Source organism: Delphinus delphis, chromosome 6 (genome assembly GCF_949987515.2).
Source record: "Delphinus delphis chromosome 6, mDelDel1.2, whole genome shotgun sequence".
Classification (NCBI taxonomy): domain Eukaryota; kingdom Metazoa; phylum Chordata; class Mammalia; order Artiodactyla; family Delphinidae; genus Delphinus; species Delphinus delphis.
In genome coordinates this window covers 84,114,069-84,134,413 of record NC_082688.1, presented here as the reverse complement: position 1 = coordinate 84,134,413, position 20,345 = coordinate 84,114,069, and the positions used below count along the sequence as shown (strand labels likewise).

Sequence of the window (20,345 nt, the reverse complement as noted above, 5' to 3'; positions counted from 1 at the left end):
TCCTTGTGTGAAAGCGTGTCAAATATGTGTGAACTGCCACTACTGTATTTACGATTTACAAACCTTACTTTATTGATATTTGTAGAAGAAGTGATAACGTGAACATGAGTACCTATTTATGTGAGCCTTCCGTGGATGAGCAGTGCCACTGAGGGGCTTTTAGTTTTCTTCCCTCTCTAATTTCAAGTAAGTTGACATATAAATACTATGGTCATAAAAATGAAGTAAGGAAAACAAGAGTCCTGTTTGCTGCTAAAAACATTTTCAAAGGAAAAATGACAAAAGTAATTTTTACTTTTTATGATATTCAGAAATTAGGGTGGAGGACTTTTAAAATCCCTGACTATTAAAGAGGCTGTCTCTGCCAATCATGAGTTTGATTGGTCTGACTGGAGCCCTCCTGGAACTGTTTCTCTAATTCACAAGCCCTTCAGAAGTAGTACATGGTCTAAACTATGCCTCGGTTTATTTATCATTTTGAAATAAAATCACATTTTCAACCTGTAACTTTATCCATATTACTTTCCACTGAGAGTCCTACATTTCCTGAGGAAACTAGGTCAAGGATTAAGGGCAGTACAGATCTGCTCCTCTTTATCCCGTGTTCCCTTTACATGTGCTCATTCGATCTGGTGTTTATTGACACCCGACGCCTGCCAAGTCCTGAGAGAGTGCCAGTAAGAGGCACAGATTTATGGGGGGTGAATGCATAGGAAGGGCTGCAGGGGGTGCTTGCTGGGCAAACGTTCCCAGATAGAAGAGGGCTCAGAAAGTAGCACACCTTGTGTGCCCTTCTTTTAAACAAATTACTTAGAGGCGTTTTCCAGCTAAAAAAGAACCATATCAAAATTAACTTTAGAGGGGAGTTCCCTTTGGCTTAGTGGTTAGGATTCGGGGCTTTCACTGCTGTAGCCCAGGTTCAGTCCCTGGCCAGGGAACTGAGATACTGCAAGCCACGCGGGGCAGCGAAAAAAAGAAAAAAAAAAGAACTTTAGAGTAGGGAAGTTGTGGTAGAAAGAATTAAGCATTATTCCTTACTCAGTTTTGAATGAACAGAAACTCATGAATTAACAAGTAAATTAAGCACCCTGGGCTAAAACTGCTCTACCTGACTTTCCTCCGCTGCTCCTCTTTTCTTCTCTTGCCTTCGTACATGACAGTCGACTGGACACGTAATTCTTGTCACTTTCTTTGGAAAGACTGTTGATGGCATTCTGTTGTCTTCTGGCATAGTAACGAGATTGGGGCCAACCTGATTTTTGTTCCCTTATAGGTTTTATTTTTCTGCTTGGATGCTTCTGTGTTTATTTCTCCCTGTAACTTTTGTATCAGTGACATTTGTCTGAAACAAAAGTGAATCCAATGTCTCTCCCCACCTAAGGTTTTTTTTTTTTTAATTTGAGAGAATATCTATATTCATAATTTTAGTTCTCAAAAATACTTTTGTCTATTCTCAAATGCCTCTCCCTATCATCTCTTTTCTTTCCGGTTAGGAAAGCTTGTCAAGTTTAACCTCCACGTGACTGGCTTGATTTTTAGTGTCATCCTCCTGTTTGCTCTTTCTAACATGAGGTTTGTTATTGCACTTGTAACTTTCTTGAACTTACCTAACCCACCACCTTCCTTTTCCTCTCATTCTTTTAGTTTGTTCTTATTATCTTCCTTTTCATAGAAACCATATTTTCATATATCCTTTGAAGAATGTTGAAAGTTTCCTACATTTTATTCTGATTTCTAAAGTAGATTCTGCCTAATGTATTTGATAGCTTTTTGATTTTCAGTTCGTCACACTGAATCAGTGGGACAGTGACTAGTATTTGCCAGCAGACCTGGATAATGTATTGCCCTTGGTTCTCTTCACTCCCTTTACTTGGATGCTGGTCACAGCCCCTTCTCAGCACCCCAGCTGGGGGACAGGAACATCTGCTCCATGCTGAGTCCAGTTTCCAGGGTGTGGCTATCTTGCAGATGCAGCTGGTCTGTCTCTTACAAGCTGCAAAAATGCCCCACCACCAGGGTTCTCCCTTCCTCTTTCTCTCAAGAACAAAAATATGAAATCCATTTTTTATACCCCCAATCTACACTTTTTAATCTCTTGCTCAGTGTGTACAGTAGCAGGAATGTGCACACTTAGAGATGTTATTAAATGTTCTCAGATAACTTCAGTTTATTCAAATACATATATATATTACCCTAGTGGAAAAAATCCTGGGTAGATAAGTCAGTAGGGTTCAGTATTACGGCAAAAAAAAATGTTGAAAAGCAAACAGAATTTAACAAACCTCCCTAAAATTGCAAAGATGTGCTCGGTACTTCTTTTTCTTTGAAAGCAGGCTTGTTTGGACAGCAGCAGTCAAGAATTTAGCACACTTTCCACTGAGTGGAATTCTAGGCTTAATTAGATTCTGGCTCTGCCATTATTCCAGCTGAGAGTTTGGCAAATCCCTCTGACCTTTTAGCAGTTCATTTTCCTTGCCTGTAAAATGGAAACCATACCTGCCCTTGCACAGTAGTGAGGATCAAGTGCGGTCTTACTAAGAAAACACTTTTTTAAATGTCTAGAACCCTGAAATTAAATCCTGAAGTGCAGTGTTGAACATTTCCCTATTGTAAGTTTTTAACCTATTAGTGGAAATCTAGAAGTGGTTACAGCTTGGGACCACTTCAACAGTCTCCACACCCGCCTAACTTCAATACCACACAACAGCTGCTGCTCTGAGATAAAGGAGCACACATTTTTTATATAGTCATGAAGACACTTTCTTCTAACATGCCAGTTTCTTTCAGGGATCTGCACCATTTTCAAGTAACATTAGGTATGCCTGATCCACTGACAAGCAGATTATGTGGCTGAGCACATACATGCAAAACAGCCAACAAGTTAAAAACTGAGTAGTGTGTATTAAATAGAGGAAAGAAAGCTATTAGTCATACACAGGATCCTCAATCAGAAAATTCAGGACTGGATTTTTTAAATAGTGTCTAAGGCACTATACTAAAGGGCTTGAGTTTAAGCATCATTTATAAAATAGCCATGCCAACGCTCCTCTGTGTGGCTCAAAGTAGTGAGGCTCCAATGAGATAATGTGCTCAAGGGTTCTTCTGAAACCTGAACAGTGCTACGCAACTGTATAACATTTTTCAATAATTGATAAAAATACATGGCATCTTTTTTTTACATTTTTATTAATAAACTTTATTTTTTAGAGCAGGTTTAGGTTCACAGCAAAATTGAGCAGAAAGTAGAGAGTTCCCTTATGGCCCCTGCAGCACACCAACCTCCACCACTGTCCACATCCTGTACCGGAGTGGGACATTTGTTACAATCCATGAACCTACATGGGCACATCATTGTCACCTGGAGTCCACTGTTTACATTAAGATTCTTGGTGTAGCACATTCTGTGGCTTTGGACAAATGTATAATGACATTGTATCATATGAAGTATTTTCAAAATTCATGGCATCTTTGAATATCTATTACCAATTAGCACCGTTTATGGAGTGCTGCTGTGTGCTGTGCAGTCTTCCAAGAGCTTTTCATTTAATCTTCATATCTTTAGGAGACAAGGCATGAGAAAGAACGTGATCACCCACCTAGTCACAGATCACCACCTAGTCAAATCACGCACCTAGTTAAAGATGAAACCAAGAGACGATTCCACACTACCTCGCCTAATCCCACAGTTTCTTCTGTGCACAGCGGGGCTTGGAAAACGACTATTCTCTTACTGTCAATGCGATCGCGTCTAAGTAGCAGAGAGAAGATTACTTAACTAATTCTGAACTATCCAATCCTGTAGGCTCTAGAGGATGAAAGATAAACTGGGTTCTAATAAACACTTCACACTCCGCGCGTGGCGGGGAGCGAGAGGAAGCCCTCGCCCAGCCCAGCCCAGCATTTTAAAATAAAAATAAAAAACACTTCACTGATTAGTTCTTTCCACGTCAAAACACTGAGCAAGAATCCATCCTCCCCAGCAAGACTCCACACAACCTCCTCCTTCCTTTCTCCCTTTAGCATTTAGAAATGCCGCCTTTCTTTTTTTTTTTTTTTTTTTTTTTTGGTACGCGGGCCTCTCACTGTTGTGGCCTCTCCCGTTGCGGAGCACAGGGTCCGGACGCGCAGGCTCAGCGGCCATGGCTCACGGGCCCAGCCGCTCCACGGCATGTGGGATCTTCCCAGACCGGGGCACGAACCCGTGTTCCCTGCATCGGCAGGCGGACTCTCAACCACTGCGCCACCAGGGAAGCCCGATATGCCGCCTTTCTTGATGTTCTCCCATCTGCTGCCCCTACTGCACTTCTCTCCTACCAGGATCTCCAATTCTTCCTTGGACCTTCCGTTTACCAGGCTTCCTGTGTACGCCTTGGGTATAGTGCTGGCTGCACAATGCCTGGGGCTCAGGAATGTTTGCCGAATTAAAGGACAGAAGTCCCTGAGCAGCCACAAGATCTGACAAGCAACAGGTATTCCATCAAGCTATCGACTGGTACTTGCTATAAAAGTATTCCCCGAGCTGCCCAGTCACATCTTACAGTAAAGCTGGATTCCAACCTAAAGCAAACATTGTGTTAGTACCATATTTCAACATCCCAACATCCTAAGCAGCTTGGGGAAAGGCAGGGGAGAGAAGGAGGATGTTTATTGAGAATCTGCGGTAATTCTACGCTCTTAAGAACTGCCAAGCTGGACCAAAAAGGAAGACGGAAACGTATGTAGCTGTCCGGGCCTCGAATCCATTCTGCCCTTGTGAACCGCACCTACGGCCGCACCTTGTGAACCGCACCTACGGCCGGTAGACTCCTCTGAGTTCTTAAGCGGCGGGGCAGCACCTTGCCCAGAAGTCAGGGCGTGGAACGGCGCGCCTCCAGAGTCCACAAGTCCGAGTTCATTCCATGTGCCCCACTCCGGCTTGAGTCAGCGCGCGTGGATCTGCCGCAGAGATACGACCTTGCGCTCGACCCCTGTGTCCCGCGTCACATGACCACGGCCCGGGCGCCAAGCCACGCTCTCCGCCTGTCACTCATACGGCCCGCCCCACGCCCGTCACTCATACGGCTCGCCCAATGGCGACGGCGTGGGCGGGCCCACGAGGGGCGGGGCCTAGGGCGCCGTGCGCCGGAGCTTGTGGCGTCAATGCGCCCGCCGTGTCCATGGAGAGAGGCTGAGGTGGCCGAGTTCCGGCCCGAGGTATCGGGGCGCCGGGAGGGCGAGGATGTCGGCTTCGTTAGTCCGGGCCACTGTCCGGGCTGTGAGCAAGAGGAAGTTGCAGCCCACCCGGGCCGCCCTCACCCTGGTGAGTGGCTGGGGCGCGCGACCGGGCCCGTTATATTGGTTCACCTTCGCCCCCGCGAGGGGGGGGCACGGTGGCAGGGCACAGCACGGCCGGGCGGCAGCACCCCTGACCCGCTCCGCAGCCGCCGCATCGTCCCCACCCCCAACTCGCCTCTGCTGTGGAGATAAACAAGCACGGGCGGGGCTGCTCCTCGGGAGCCGGGCGCCCGGGAACTACGTTTCCCAGCAGGCGGCGCGCCGCCGCGTGCGGAGGGGGGAGGGGCGGCGCGAGCACGGCCCCTTGGGGGTCAGGCGCGGCTTTTCCGGAGCTTGGGGTTGCGGAGGGTCTTGCTGCGGCAGCAGTGCTTGAGGTCGCGGGTTACTTAGAGGTCGAAGTGCCAGGTGCCGGGCGCAGCTGGGTGAATGAACCAGGGTTCCTACCCTTGTGGCGCTTGGGGAGAGCCGAGCCTAGCCTCGCCTGGCCGCAGGACCACAGTGTGATGCGGGAGCGCCGGTGAGAGCGCGGAGACAACAAAGCCCACCCGCTTGCAGAGATCAAGGCTGCAGTGCACAAAGGGTTACTTCCTGGTGTCTGGGGTTGAAGAGGCTTTGAAACGCACTCTGTGCCTCCAGGGGCCCTAGGCCGTGGTGGCTCTAACAAAGGACAAAGAAGGATAAATTACCACCCCGAGTGAGTTTACAGCGTTCTCTGGGTGAAAGGTCAAACACACTCAAAGGAAACTTGCTGCAGATACTTACAGAACTTACTGTGCATGCTGGATCCCCGACGTACTGCACAGTTTTGTTTTGTGTTTTAAATTCACATAAAATTAACCACTTGTAAGCGTTCGATTCGGTGGCATTTAGTACATTCACAGTATTGTAAAACTGTCACTTCTATGTAGCTCCAAAACACCTGGCCCCAAAAGAAAACCCCCTGTCCATTAAGCAGTTACTATTTGCAGTTTTGAAAGATTAATTTCATAGGAAATCTTATGATCAGTTCAGCATTCTTCTCACACACACCCCACTCTTGGTAAAGAAGCCTTTGTGCAAACATTCAATTCCTGAAGACTGGGGAAAACAGATTAAATTGAATCATGGATTCCGTTCAATTTAATGCCATGAGAAGGCCTGTTGCCGGAAAATTCGTTTCAGCAAAACAGGAGAAAGTCATGATCAGGTGGAAGAATATATTTTTATAATGAGTCACTGTTTTAGGTGCATAAGGAGGTTATTCTGTTTTTATGTGATACTGTATTCTACATTCCTTTTTTCTGTACCATCAAGCCCATTTTCCTGTCTGAAAGATACACTGTCAAATCTTAGAATTCTCCAAGATTTGAAATCATAAGAACTAGAAAGCACTACTCATACTTTGCGTCTCCTTTCAATCTCAGTAAACATTATTCAGAAATCAAAAGAATTCTACCACTGGTACTGATAGAGCCAGGAAGAGTCAGAAAGTGTGGAGACACTTTTTTGCCTTTTCTTTCTCCACCATTTGGCATGGGTCATACCCTTTCTCTCCATTCCTACTTAGTCATCAGACATTTAAGACCTACGTTTCCCACCCTCTTGGGACACAGTCATGGGCCAGGCCTTTGGCACCTCTAGAAATTACTAGGAACAATAACCCAGCCCACTTTCTCAGACCTGCTCTCAATCCGTGCTTGCTCCTTTATGCTTCATTACCTGTCCCGGCTTACCAGGCCAATTCTGCTACCAGCACTGCTTTGTCATGTCAGTTCTCAGTTCACAAGGGCTCTGTGTTGCCTTTGATCAACATTTCCAATTAGCATGCAGGAGTCCATTGTCTGAATTTATCCTCCTTAACTGTCTAGCGGACTTTAGTCCCTTTCCCTGTGATCTTAGCTGGTGCCAATGCACATCCCTGTTTCTTTCCACCAAAGGTCTGTGGTAGCAGGCTTGCAGTTATTTTAATCCTGGCATGTGTTCCTAGTCTTAACACACTGGCATGCATGTATGGATATCTGTGCTTAATTTTCAAGTGTTTTTGCAAACGTTTAACACCATATTCATTTAAGTGCAAAAGCAGTGAAATCATCAAAGGACTAATGAGTGAAGACAGATGAGAGCAAATGAAATGAGATAGTTCAATGAAATGGGTAAGAAGAGATGATGAATGTTAGCTAAGTATATAAATTTTGACATCAGGAATTCAACATGTTGCAACCTTTGAGAAGTGCTGTACCTGTGCAGTCTAGTCAGTGAGAGGTTAGGAAAAGGTATTGATGAAATAAAAGCATGATTACATGTTTTCAGAGCCAAATTACCTGTGTTAACTGTTGTTAATCCAGGAGAGGATTGATGGTTTGCTGGAGAGAAAGACTTTAAAGACTGGTCACAGGCACTTTTATGCAACCAGGGGTGGGTCCTTGATAGAATAAGGTTTCAACCCACCACATCAAAGTCAGTACCCTTCATCCAAGGAGGATGACATCCCCCTTCCCTACTTCCCTGCAGGCCCAGGAATTGCGAATGAATTGTATGTATAGGAGCCAGAGTAAAATATGACTGAAGAACTTGAAGATTTAACACTACACTGCAGGCAGAGGCCTTTATTTCCATTGTTGTACAAAGCAGAATCATTGCAGCCCTAATTAGGGTTAGGGATATACCCACAACTGTCCTAAAGCTCAACCAAAGATGTGAAGATTAATGGTACATAGCCAGCATCATTCTTGATGCACAAGAGAGAAGTTAATTCATTACATACAGTGGGTACCTTAGGGCTTAATTTCTAGCAGCTCCTGGTTGAGAAGGGTCTGGAAACAATATAATGTTAAATACATGGGGGCTCAAGGAGGTGTTTATTCATTGAAGGAGTAGCCCCAGAAGTCCTTTGGAACAGTGACCAAGCTGTAAGATTGGTATATGGAGGCAATTTAAGGGGCATTACACAGGAAACAATTGGAAGTAGCCTGAATGAAAGGCCAAGTTAAATAAGTAAGAGTAAATCCTGTTGGCAAGATATGTAGTCATTGCAAGTAATGATTTTTTTTTAAAGGTTTGGGAGTCATAACTCTTAATTCTTTGACTTACTAGCCCTGTGCAAATTATTTAATCTTTAATACCTAAATCACAGAACTGAAAGAATAAAAAGATGATGCATATAAACCATTAAGCACCTAGAAAGTACTCAAGAAACAGTGAATATATATGTACGTTACTATGTATCAAATGAGTAGCATGTTAAACTTTCAGCAGTAGGCTACAAAATTGTGAATATGTACTATGATTACCTGCATGTACAGGAATAGGCAAAGACAAAAGGGAAACAGCATCATAATGCCATAGCTGTTAAAGAATGACTCAAACAAAATATACTGAAATTTATTCATTGGCTGCCCTTTATCTACCATCTTTTAAACCTTAAAATACCAGATTTACAATGAAACGAAACTAGGTTGTAGTTGTTGGCTCGTGTTTAGTATACATAATCGTGGAGTTAACTTCGGGTTTTAATCTTGTTTCCTTAAACAGCAAAAAATGAAAATTGCCTGGGGGAATGACTAAGGAAATGCAGTATTGAGGATGGAAAGTTTCTGCTACAAGGAATAGAAACGCTATGGCATTGGATAAAGTAAAAGTATGTTGCTATGAAGTAGTCAAAAGATTCGTTTATCTGCAGTGCCTTCTCCCATAATTTCAGCCACAAAAACAGACTAGAAGTCGTTTTTTTTTTTTTAAGGCCAAAATATCTCACTCAAAGATACTCTTTCACTTGAAAGAATGTCTTGTTCTATGATATACATATGAGAGAAATAATATTTCATTGAGTTTCTTGAATTTTATTTCACTGGCCAAATCTCAGGTGAATTAGACTCATTGATTATACATAACTTTCTTGGGTAGGTATGGGTAACTTAGTTGTTTGGGGGAGTATGTTGAAACTGGAGGGCCGCTAGGCTTGCAGCATGTTGTTTTGCTGAAGTTTTTATACTATTTCCCAGAATGATCTTAAGTCCCAAACGTTCCCCTGTTTAGTCATTCTGACTTGTTCTGAAATTCAGATCCATTGCTTGGAAAGTTCTAATAACCATATCTTTACCCTGAAGTGGACTCTCAGCAGGGTTATACATCATCAGTAACACTCCTCCCAGTGGGGTATATTGGATTATTGCCTGACACTAGGAAATTAAGACATGTTTTGGTTCCTGTAAAGACATGTTTTGGTTCCCAGGCACGCAGGTAATTTTTCTCTTAAGCCCCTTTCTGTATGAAATGTTGAACATCAACCACTTTGTGGTAAGTGGACCACTCTCCATGAATTGCTTTTGTTTGCTGTTTAAGTGTTTTCTACTAAGAGTTGAGAAAAGAAGGAAATATATTGCTTTTGTAAAAACCAAATTAGATAATTTAGAAAGTCACATGAGACTCAGGAGTTCCCTGGTGGTCCAGTGGATAGGATTTGGTGCTTTCACTGCCATGGCCCAGGTTCAATCCCTGGTCAGGATGAAAAGAAACACGTGGGGCAGCATGGTATGTGTGCCCTGAGCTTACACCTCCCATCTGCTGGCAATAAACCAAGGCTCCGCATCAGGTTGGACTTCCAGTGAGTATTTTCCCACGACTGTGCCTTTTTTTTTTAATTTACTAGAAATCTTTTGATTGTAATTTGACAGTAATTAGATTAATTTCTTCAGGACTCACATGGGAAATATCACCATGAAAATTAGGAAAGCTAGTTTTTACTGGCAATCATTTAGAAGTGTAACTAAGCATTTTTTAAAAATTTTTTCCATTAATATCTCTCTAACTATTTGAGGTTAATATACTGTGATCTTAAAAAATAAATAAAAATAATTCTCTGCAGAATTTCCTCCTTCCCCCTACCCCCCTATCCTATTCCCTGTCGTTGATCTGCTTGGTTCCTGTTCTGAAAGAACTGTGGGAAACGGCCTTTATAAACCACCCACTGGTAGTGATTTATTCAACTTTTTTTTTTTAAGTGACACACAATAAGAAATACATACACACCGTATGTTAATAACTGAATCAAAGTTTCACTGTTTATCAAGTGCAGTGCACTGTTCTGTGATTTTTGTTTTTGTTTTTTGGCTGTGTTGGGTCTTCGTTGCTACGCACGGACTTTCTTTGGTTGCGGCGAGCGGGGACTACTCTTCGTTGCGGTGCGCGGGCTTCTCATTGTGGTGGCTTCTCGTTGCGGGGCACAGGCTCTAGGTGTGCGGGCTTCATTAGTTGTGGCACCCGGGCTTCAGTAGTTGTGGTACCTGGGCTTAGTTGCTCCGTGGCATGTGAGATCTTCCCAGACCAGGGATCGAACCCATGTCCCCTGTGTTAGCAGGTGGATTCTTAACCACTGCGCCATCAGGGAAGTCCCTGTTTTTGTTTTTGTTTTTTTAATGATAGTCTCAACCTTCTACATTGGTTTCATGACTTTTCTAAATTTGTCCAGACTCTGCTTCAGCATCTGCATCTGGCCAAGCCCCAACCAGACAGGGTGAAAGAGCACACTCGGGCCATCCATCAGGTCTGTACCCCCAGCACAGGCTTGAGTTCTGGCTACAATTACTACCTAGTTGTAGATCATAATGTCCACTCTGAGATTTCACAAACCAGGAAAATGCCTGTATAGAAAACTGGAGGACCGGCTCAACATTGCCAGCTAGAGGAGCTAGTAAAACGAAACGTAGGAAGGACATGATCTCTTCATGATAATATATTCTATCATGATATATTCTATCATGATAATATATAATAGCTGGCTTATGTTGAGCTCTCTGTTCCTGGCGCTATTCTAAATGTTTTCATGAATTCGTTCATTTAATCCTCAGAAGAATCCTGAGGAGGAGGGACTTTTATCCCTGTTTAAGCCAAGTAATGGGCTGGGACACAGCTAGGAAGTGGGCCAGGAATGCCCTGGGACAGGCTTTCTCCCTAACAGCCTCCTCAGGAAATTGGGGTTTGTAATGCTGATCTATGCATGAAGTACATTGAGACGTTTTCTTATTTTTGAGGACAACTGGGCTTGGTTAAACAGCATTTCTCCTGAAAACTCTTCCATGTTCTTGTTTCTATTATTGACTAGCTTAGTTCTGAGCATCATCTAGATGCTCAGATGCTGATGTAATAATCTCTGTGGATAGGGACTTCCCTGGAGGCCCAGTGGTCAAGACTTCGTGCTTCCAATGCAAGGGGCGCAGGTTCGATCCCTGGTTGGGGAACTAAGATCCCACGTGCCACGCAGCCGAAATCAATCAATTAATCAATCTCTGTGAACATTTGGTGGGACTGGCACGAGAGGCACACTGCGTTATTTGATGCTGGTAACATTTTTTCCTCTAGGTGTACATTTTGATGGATCTGAAATAGATTTGGGGTAAACAGAATGAGCAATAGAGTTAATAATGATCAATAGGAAAAATGCCTGAAGGTTGGCTTTCCCAATGTGGTACTTGATATCATTCATTGACTGTCGAGTGCCTTCTGTGTGTCAGGCAATGTGCTTGTTGCTGGGCATAAAGTAGGAATTTGAAATAGATGCTGACTAGAAAAATTATATTTGTGATGTGAGTAGATAGTACCACAGAGATTATGACAGGGAGCTGACCTTGACTGAGGGGGTGGGGGCAGGGGATGAAGAGGATGTTGCTAGTGGATATTTTTAAAAATGCTTTTAATTGAGTAGAGTTCATATGCTTGTGTATGAAATCCACAAGGTACTCTGGTGAGAATGGAACATAAATTCACCACATGAATTTGCTAAAGATAGACTTGAGTTGTCTTAAATACTAGGAAATATAAGGCTGAAGAAGGCAAAGTTTGTAACTAACAACTTAATAACCTTCCCTTTTTTCAGACACCTTCAGCAGTAAACAAGATAAAACAGCTTCTTAAAGATAAGCCTGAACACGTAAGTAAAGCCAATCAGACAAATATTTAGTAAAAAATTGAAGTTGTATTTTCACAATGAATTTATCTTGTGATAAACAGTGTGCTTTCATTAATTAGGGGTTTTTATTTAAAAAGTAAAAAATGCTCATGATTTTTAAATGCAAGTAACACAACAGGGTATTATGAAAAATATGAAAAGGAAGTCACTCTCTCGCCCCACATTCTTTATTCATTCTCCCTTCCAGGAGGCTGCCTCTTCGTGTCCTTGCACAGATCATCTGTGCATTTTATTACCTAGACCAAGGTTTCTCAGCCTCAGCACTGTTGATGTTTTGGACTGGATAGTCCTTGTTGGGAGTGGATTGCAGGATGTTTAGCAGAATCTCTGGCCTGTGCCGGAGTTGTGACAACGAAAACTAATTCCCTGAGGGGAACCGCTGGCCTAGACTTTGCTTGTTACATTTGCGTGTGTGTCTCTTTTCCTACTTAGGTGAGAACATACCACACACACAGTGGTTGCACTTTGCTTTGCCCCTAATAGTATAGCTTGAAGATCTTTCCATATCCTTACATAAAGATCCTTATTCTCTTTATGGCTGCATATACTAATGTATTCCGTTGAACAAGTTTATCTAGCCACGCTCTCATATTAAAGGTCTTTTGGGTTGTTCTCATTCAGTGCTTCCACAAACATTATTCAACAAATATTTAGCATCTGTAGTGTGCCAGGCCCGTTGTTCTGGACCTGTAGGCATAGCTTATTTCATCTACATAAGCTGTATTCTTAGATGTAGAATCGCTGGGCAAGGGGTGTGCGAACCATCTTAATCTTAGCACATTGTTCACTGCCTAAGGGATACTGTAAATGACTTCCAAGACTATTAATATTCAATAATTAGACTACAGAGTAGTTTCTAAGTTCCATTGTACAACCTGTATTACAGTGTAACAGGAGTTCGATCATCTTCCCCCTAAGAATTATTAAATCTAAGTATATCAGTGTTCCAACTCAATTCCAACTAAATTTGGGTAGACTAATGACTAGAGTATAAACTGACCAGCTGACACAATTTCACTTTTGTAGAGTTGAGGGATGTTTGTTCGTTTTGACATGAAAAGGGTTGAGCAAACACTTCTTCAGGTGTCATTTGTGGCATAAGCAATCCCTTTTCCAAGCTCCAGGTACCTAAAGCTGTATTTTCACATACTCTTTAATAAAGTGTCTCTCTATTCCTAATAGTTGGACTTCCTGCTTGTTTGAGTCTTCCTATTTGCAAAGATAAAAACTAAGTTAAACAAGTATTTATGACGTGTGCTCCAGAATTTCAGCCAGGCACTTTATTATTTATCATGTTGAATATGTGAAATTCCCTCACACATTCTCTAAGCTGTCACTGTGAAGGTGAATAAAGCTATAGTTCTGTCTCCTTGTTTGAAGACAGAAGAGAATACTCTGAATGCTTCAACTCATCAAAACCACCAAACATCTTAACATCTAACGCATGCTCTTCATCAGGTGTCTTCCCACTCTATGTTTGCTTTCCTGGAGCAAGCACATGTTACTGCTGTTCAGGGAATCAGGATCTGCTTGCTAAAATGATACTTCTTATGATAATGCTGTATACGCACATGAAAAAGCAGATAGGACTCAAGAATAGATAGAAATTGGGTAGATATTGTTAGAAAACTACATTGAGGTAGACATTGGTATTTTAAAAGTGCTGTTTGGTCACTTTTTAAACTTCTTAACGTCTGTGTTGACTGCAGTCTTTTGCTTTCTGGTACTTGAGAATGTTTACAGAATTAAGGCCCCATGTCACATAGAGGCAATGTGATTGCCAGGTGATGACCTATGAACCTTGGTGAACCTAACCATAGGGAAATATCCTGGGAACATCTCACATGGTGAGGTGGAGCAAAAACATTTTTGAGCAAGTCCAGTTTTCTTATGTAGTCATCTCTGCCATCAGATATTTTTTTCCTTTTTTTTTTTTTAAAAAAAAGGTGATTATTCATTTTTGGAATTAAAACTCTTCCCTTAAAAATGTTATTCCCAGAAAAAATGGTTAATAGTAATGGTTAAGTAATAAACATGCTTTAGGTGTAGTGGAATATTATGTAGTCATTAGTTGCAAATGATAATTACAAAAGCTAATTGCATGGGAAAATGATGTCTTAAGTGGGAAAAAAAGCAGAGAATAAATTTTTTATTTCTGCTCTAATAAAAACTATATTTAGGGAATTCCCTGGCAGTCCAGTGGTTAGGACTCTGAGCTTTCATGGCCAAGGGCATGGGTTCAATCCCTGGTTAGGGAACTAAGATCCCACAAGCCGCGTGGCACGGCCAAAAAAAAAAAACAAACCATGTTTAGATTATATATGAGACAAAGACTGAAAGAAAATAGGAAAAAACACACAAGCTCATTTTTAGGGTACTGGTGACTGTAGTTTTAGGGTGCAGTGTTCCCTCTGTATTTCATTCTTCGTATATAATTGGTTTTTATTCTTTTTGGATCCCTGCCAATGTTGTAATGATATTTGTACAGTAGTTAAATTTTTTAAATGCTAGTTTCCCATTCTGCTTATACTTCCTAAAGGGACTATTTATAGCCAGAAATCTAATATTTATCTTTTAGCTTTTGAAGAAAATATTATCAAATAGGGCTTTTATTACTATAACTGTTTAATCTGTACTACATTAAAACTAAGTTTATTTTTACAATGCCTTTTCAGGTTGGTGTGAAAGTTGGTGTCCGAACCAGGGGTTGTAATGGCCTTTCCTACACTCTGGAATATACAAAGACAAAAGGAGACTCTGATGAAGAAGTTGTTCAAGATGGTGAGTTTTATGCAAACTTTTTCTGGACACTTTGTTCTCCCTAAAATGTTTGGCCTTGTGTAGCATGGAGAGTAATGATGATAATAGTAAGAATGGTGTATTTAGTGCTCACTGTAAGGGAGGCATGGTTCGACGGGCTCTCATATATTAACTAATTTATACACAGCAACTAAATGAGAATGGTACTGTATTGTCCCCATTTTGCAGATGAAGAAACTGAGGCACTGAGAGATTAAATATGTTTGCCTAAGGTCACACAGCCAGTAAGTGGCCTTATGAACATTTGAACCCAATCAAGTTCACTCCAGAGGCTGTGCTCTTAGTAACTAAGTGATAGATTATTGGATAAACTTGTTTATTTGTTTCAGTTATGAAAGGTTATCATTGTGTGCAGAAAGATTTTAAGATGATAAAACTTCAGAATGAACCAGCCACTTTGGTGTGAAGCATCTATGTCAAATAAGTAATGTCATTTCCTCCTTTAGAAGAGTCTATTTCCAATTTTTATTAAAAATTTCAGTGCTGGGCTTCCCTGGTGGCACAGTGGTTGAGAGTCCGCCTGCCGATGCAGGGGACGCGGGTTCGTGCCCCGGTCCGGGAAGATCCCACATGCCGCGGAGCGACTGGGCCCGTGAGCCATGGCCACTGAGCCTGTGCGTCCGGAGCCTGTGCTCCACAACGGCAGAGGCCACAACAGTGACAGGCCCGCGTACCGCAAAAAAAAAAAAAAAAAAAATTGCAGTGCTTTAATTATATTTTGCCCCTCCCCCCCAGTCCCTGCCCCTACCCAATAATCTGATAAAATCTATTTAAAACAAAATAAATACTGCTACAACCTCAGGGGAGTTTCAGCGTGCATGGGTTCTGCAGCACTGGCTTTGTGTGCGCCATTAGCCAGTTTTCATGGGTTCTTGATGTGTATTCTTTTTATTGCACTTAAGTTACTGATCAATAAAGACATTTGTTAATATATTATTTTTAAAATCAATATGTAAAAGTATCTTAAACCTGAAAGTTTTCATCTTAAAGAAGAGATCTAATAAAGATAGTTCATATTTAAGTAATGATGCAGTTTTTTATAAGGAAGAAAGCTTTCTTAATCCATTAGTATTTACGAAGGTTCCCACCTCTACCAACTAGTTAGGTAGAGATAACTAGGGAGTTATGTTATTGTCAGTTTTCTGGTCCATAAGCAGAAAAACAGAACTGCTTGTACTGATTCATGATTTAGTCTTATTAAACTAGCCCATTATATCATAGTCCTTTGTGTTTCTCTAGGCTTGGCAGTGTGTTGTGTATACAAATGTCATTTCAGGATTTTCATTAATCTCATTGACTCCATCTTTACAGAACTCTTACTGAGAATATACACATTTTCTTCATGTAGCAAATTGAAGTATAGCGAAGAAAGGCAAATTCTAGTTTTACACAGAATTGTCATGGAATTTGCTGTACACAATTGTCTAGCCTAATACAATTGTTTTTGACATAGATTATTGTGTAGGAAAGGGGACAGAAAACTGAGCACTGCATCCCTTAAAGGAAATAATGAGACAGATTCAAAAGCCTCTTGTTTGACGTTTGTTAGTGGTTACTATTTAAAGTTCAGTTGTGCTTTGAATCAGCAGGTTCCATGGGATGGCAGGCTTTATATGACTCATGTTTTCTTCTCCCCCAGGAGTCAGAGTGTTCATCGAGAAGAAAGCACAGCTAACACTTTTAGGAACAGAAATGGACTATGTTGAAGACAAATTATCCAGTGAGTTTGTGTTCAATAACCCAAACATCAAAGGAACATGTGGCTGTGGAGAAAGCTTTAATATTTGACTCCTCAGGACTGCTCAGGCTGTAGGCCCCAGGAGAGCTGTGGAAGCTCTATGGCTTATTGCAGAAGTCATAGGACTGTCGCATGCTTAAGGTTTGTAACATATGGCTGCCTTACAAGGAAAATAAAGTGATGCATTTGAAAATGAAGCCAGTGTGTTAGATTCCAGAAGAATTGATACTTGTGTCCTTTATAGGGGACAGAAAATGAGAATCTGTTGCTCTCTTTGTGTCGTTTTTCTGATCTGTAAAGAAAAAAAGTTTTACCCTGCAATTAAATTCTCCTTCCTGCATCCTTTCTGTTAGAGCTAGTTTCATGGAAGTTGCCTTCCTGGGGGGGATTTCAGAAAACATATTCTTAATAGGTGTAGATTGGTAGATCTTTTGAAAGGATTGAACGTACTTCTCCCAACAAGATGGATTTTAAAATTCAGAAGCAGGAAGTCTTGACTCCTGGTGTGGTGTGGTGGTGCATTGTTTTTCTACCCAAACTGGGCACAGCGTTTCTACATTTTTATCTAAAACTTCATTGTCTGATACCTCATTTGCTTACCCTGCAGCATCCCCAGCCATTAAAGTATTGGACAGAGATTTCCTTAACTGTAGTGCAGAATAGTTCTGAGTGATGGGATCAAAAGGTAAATACTTCACCCACCTGTTTTTAAGTCCAGTTCTTTTGCCCACCCTAAGCGTCTGCTCGGATATGGGATCTCAAGCGGACTTAGATCCTTTTAATCAGAAGTTCTCTTAAAAGCCATCTAGCCCATCCCCTCAGTTCTATACCCTGGGAAGCTGAAGGGCTTTTGTCCCCCCTCACACTGCAGGCTGGGTAGGGGCACAGCCGGGACCACCCACATCTCCCCATCTTGTAGGTGACACGCCAGCCCTGCGCTCCGAGGCAGTCAGTGAAGGTAAACGGGTGGTCTGGCTTCTTTATCTGGTGAACATTTGGATGAGATTTCTCTGTAATTTGGAGAGTATATTTAGTTTTATTTTATTTGGGGTGAGAAGAATCTTATTTTAAATCCCATTTATGTGAATTACCATCTTGTTTCACCAGGACTGTGGAACAGTCGTTTATACTAGCAGGGAAGAAGACATTGTAGCCACCCAGAACTGTTCTTTTGGAAGGTAGTAGTAATTGTGAAGCAGAACATGGGGATCTTTTCTTATAATTCCCAATACGGTGTGTACACTCTGGGTCCTAAGTCCAATTGCTAAAATTTTTAAGCCTAATATTTTAAATTTATTTATTTTATTTACATTTATTTTTGGCTGCATTGGGTCTTCATTGCTGCACGCGGGCTTTCTCTAGTTGCGGCGAGCAGGGGCTACTCTTCCTTGCGGTGCGAGGGCTTGTAAGCCTAATATTTTAACCTGACTTTTTTTTTTTTTTTTTGCGGTACGCGGGCCTCTCATTACTGTGGCCTCTCCCGTTGCGGAGCACAGGCTCCGGACGTGCAGGCTCAGCGGCCATGGCTCACGGGCACAGCCGCTCCGCGGCATGTGGGATCTTCCCGGACCGGGACACGAACCAGTGTCCCCTGCATTGGCAGGGGGACTCTCAACCACTGTGCCACCAGGGACGCCCTTTAACCTGACATTTTATCACCAACTTTTCTTTAACAGTGTTCCTTTTGTCATTTAGTTATTGATTTTCCTGGGTTTGACGTATTAAGTGTTCTGTGAGGTGACATATTTGCTTTTTTTGAAAGCCAATTCTTATGAATTGCAGTAGCTGAGTTCCTTTTTGTTTGTCATATTTACTAAAATACCAGGCACAAAATGCACCAAAACCTAGAGCAGTAGCTTTATGTAAATGCTCATGAATTTGTATTAATATAACTGTCAACCCACTTATAATTTGTGCAATACTGTATATATGTAGATTGAGTTGCCAATAAAAAGAAAATGTAGCCTCTTTGTGATCATAAAATTGCCTTTTCTTTTAAGAGAGCAGGGTTTGTGAATAGCAGCCATTGTTGCTACTAATAAGTAATGTTCTATTTTCCTAACCAGTCTCCCTGCTGCCAGGATTTTCCCCACCTGATTCTGTTGCATCCACTCTTTTAGTTGTTGGGGTCCCCTTGCAGCCCACTGACAGACCATTTCAGATTGCTCTGGGCTCCAGAGTCCTCATTCCCTTTCTCCTTCTGTATCGCCTTTCTCCCTTTTTCACTGTAAGGGTCATTCACCTCATCCAAGCTGCTTCTACAGCGTCCCACGCAAATTTCATCCTTACTTTCTCACATGTTGTTATTCACGGTAGGGAATGCTTTTTCCAACTCTGTTGTCTGAGCTTTATGTTCATCTCCCTGCGGTAGTTACCTTCAGGCATATTTGTGAGCACCTGCTCTCCACCATCCCTTAGGCTTCACAGATAACCAGAGACCGTCTCTGAAAGATCTTAGCGTTGACAAATGAGACAGACACCAATGAAAAGAATAGGGTAAGTGTTGCTAATAGCATTTATTCCATACTTGCTACATGCCAGGAACTGTTCTAATTAACAGTCTTCACTACAACCCAGTGAAGTAGGTCTTATGCCTGTCGTTTTCGTAGATGAGAAACTGAAATATGGCATGGACAAAATAGTTGACCTAAGGCAAAGTGATAAGTGGCCAAGTCAGGATGACACCCCACACCATCTGGCTCCAGCCCTGTGCCCCTCGCAGTTAGGCTGCACTGCACGTCACGATAAGAGCCGAGATTGCAGGTGCCCTTCTAAAAAGGTATCTAAGAGGGCTTCGCTGGTGGCGCAGTGGTCGAGAGTCCGCCTGCCGATGCAGGGAACACGGGTTCGTGCCCCGGTCCGGAAAGATCCCACATGCCGCGGAGCGGCTGGGCCCGTGAGCCATGGCCGCTGAGCCTGCGCGTCCGGAGCCTGTGCTCCGCAACGGGAGAGGCCACAACAGTGAGAGGTCCGCGTACCGCAAAAAAACAAAAAAAAACAGTGTGCTTGATTTTGGCATACATCCAGTCAATCCTTATTATTTGAAGATTCCCTACTTGTGAGTCTGCCTGCTTGTTAAAATTGATTTGTAACTTCTAAATTATGTGTTGATCCGTTGGTGAAAATGTGGTGATCAAAGGCTCCCAGGAACCCAACCCTGTATTTCCTCTAGGAGCAATGGTTCAGTATTCTAGAATTCAGTGTTGGTGGTTACTTTGTAGAACATAACTACTGGGAATAATAAGAATCAGCTGAACAGTACATCCACTGAAATGAATTTTATATGATGTATGCATATACACAAATGCATGGAAAACTATGAAAGATTATGCACAGGCATACAAACAGTTATACAAACAGGTAATGAATAGAATTATGGTATCTTAAATTTTCTTATTTTTGCCAACCTGCATTTTCTAGTTTTTTTCATAATAACTATGTATTACGTGAATTGTAATTATTAAAATGGATTTGGTGCATCTTCAAACAGAAAATGAATTCATCATATTCAGGTATTTGATCATTTTCATTGTATAATAAAGATGAAAGAATACGGGAATAAGAAGGGCT

The 20,345-nt window shown here is 42.1% G+C and overlaps 1 protein-coding gene across 2 annotated transcripts; it reads left to right on the top strand.

Annotated features, from left to right (window-relative positions):
* Positions 1–5,112: 5,112 nt before the first annotated feature.
* Positions 5,113–16,972, top strand: ISCA1 (iron-sulfur cluster assembly 1). Of its 2 annotated transcripts, none has more exons than XM_060015356.2 (4): positions 5,113–5,299; positions 12,125–12,178; positions 14,893–14,998; positions 16,677–16,972. In XM_060015356.2, exons 1-4 carry the CDS (start codon positions 5,219–5,221, stop codon positions 16,823–16,825), a joined length of 390 nt encoding a protein of 129 aa, XP_059871339.2. In that variant the 5' UTR covers positions 5,113–5,218; the 3' UTR covers positions 16,826–16,972. The 2 variants fall into 2 exon arrangements, with proteins under 2 accessions (XP_059871339.2, XP_069396882.1); XM_069540781.1 differs by lacking the exon at positions 5,113–5,299 and adding an exon at positions 8,814–8,890.
* The last annotated feature ends 3,373 nt before the right edge of the window (positions 16,973–20,345 follow it).

Excerpts from the sequence above, each read along its gene's own strand:
- ISCA1 (XM_060015356.2), top strand. The coding sequence starts at position 5,219 with ATGTCGGCTTCGTTAGTCCGGGCCACTGTCCGGGCTGTGAGCAAGAGG. Across the intron at positions 5,300-12,124 it reads CCCGGGCCGCCCTCACCCTG|ACACCTTCAGCAGTAAACAA; the intron begins GTGAGTGGCTGG and ends CCCTTTTTTCAG. Across the intron at positions 12,179-14,892 it reads TTAAAGATAAGCCTGAACAC|GTTGGTGTGAAAGTTGGTGT; the intron begins GTAAGTAAAGCC and ends ATGCCTTTTCAG.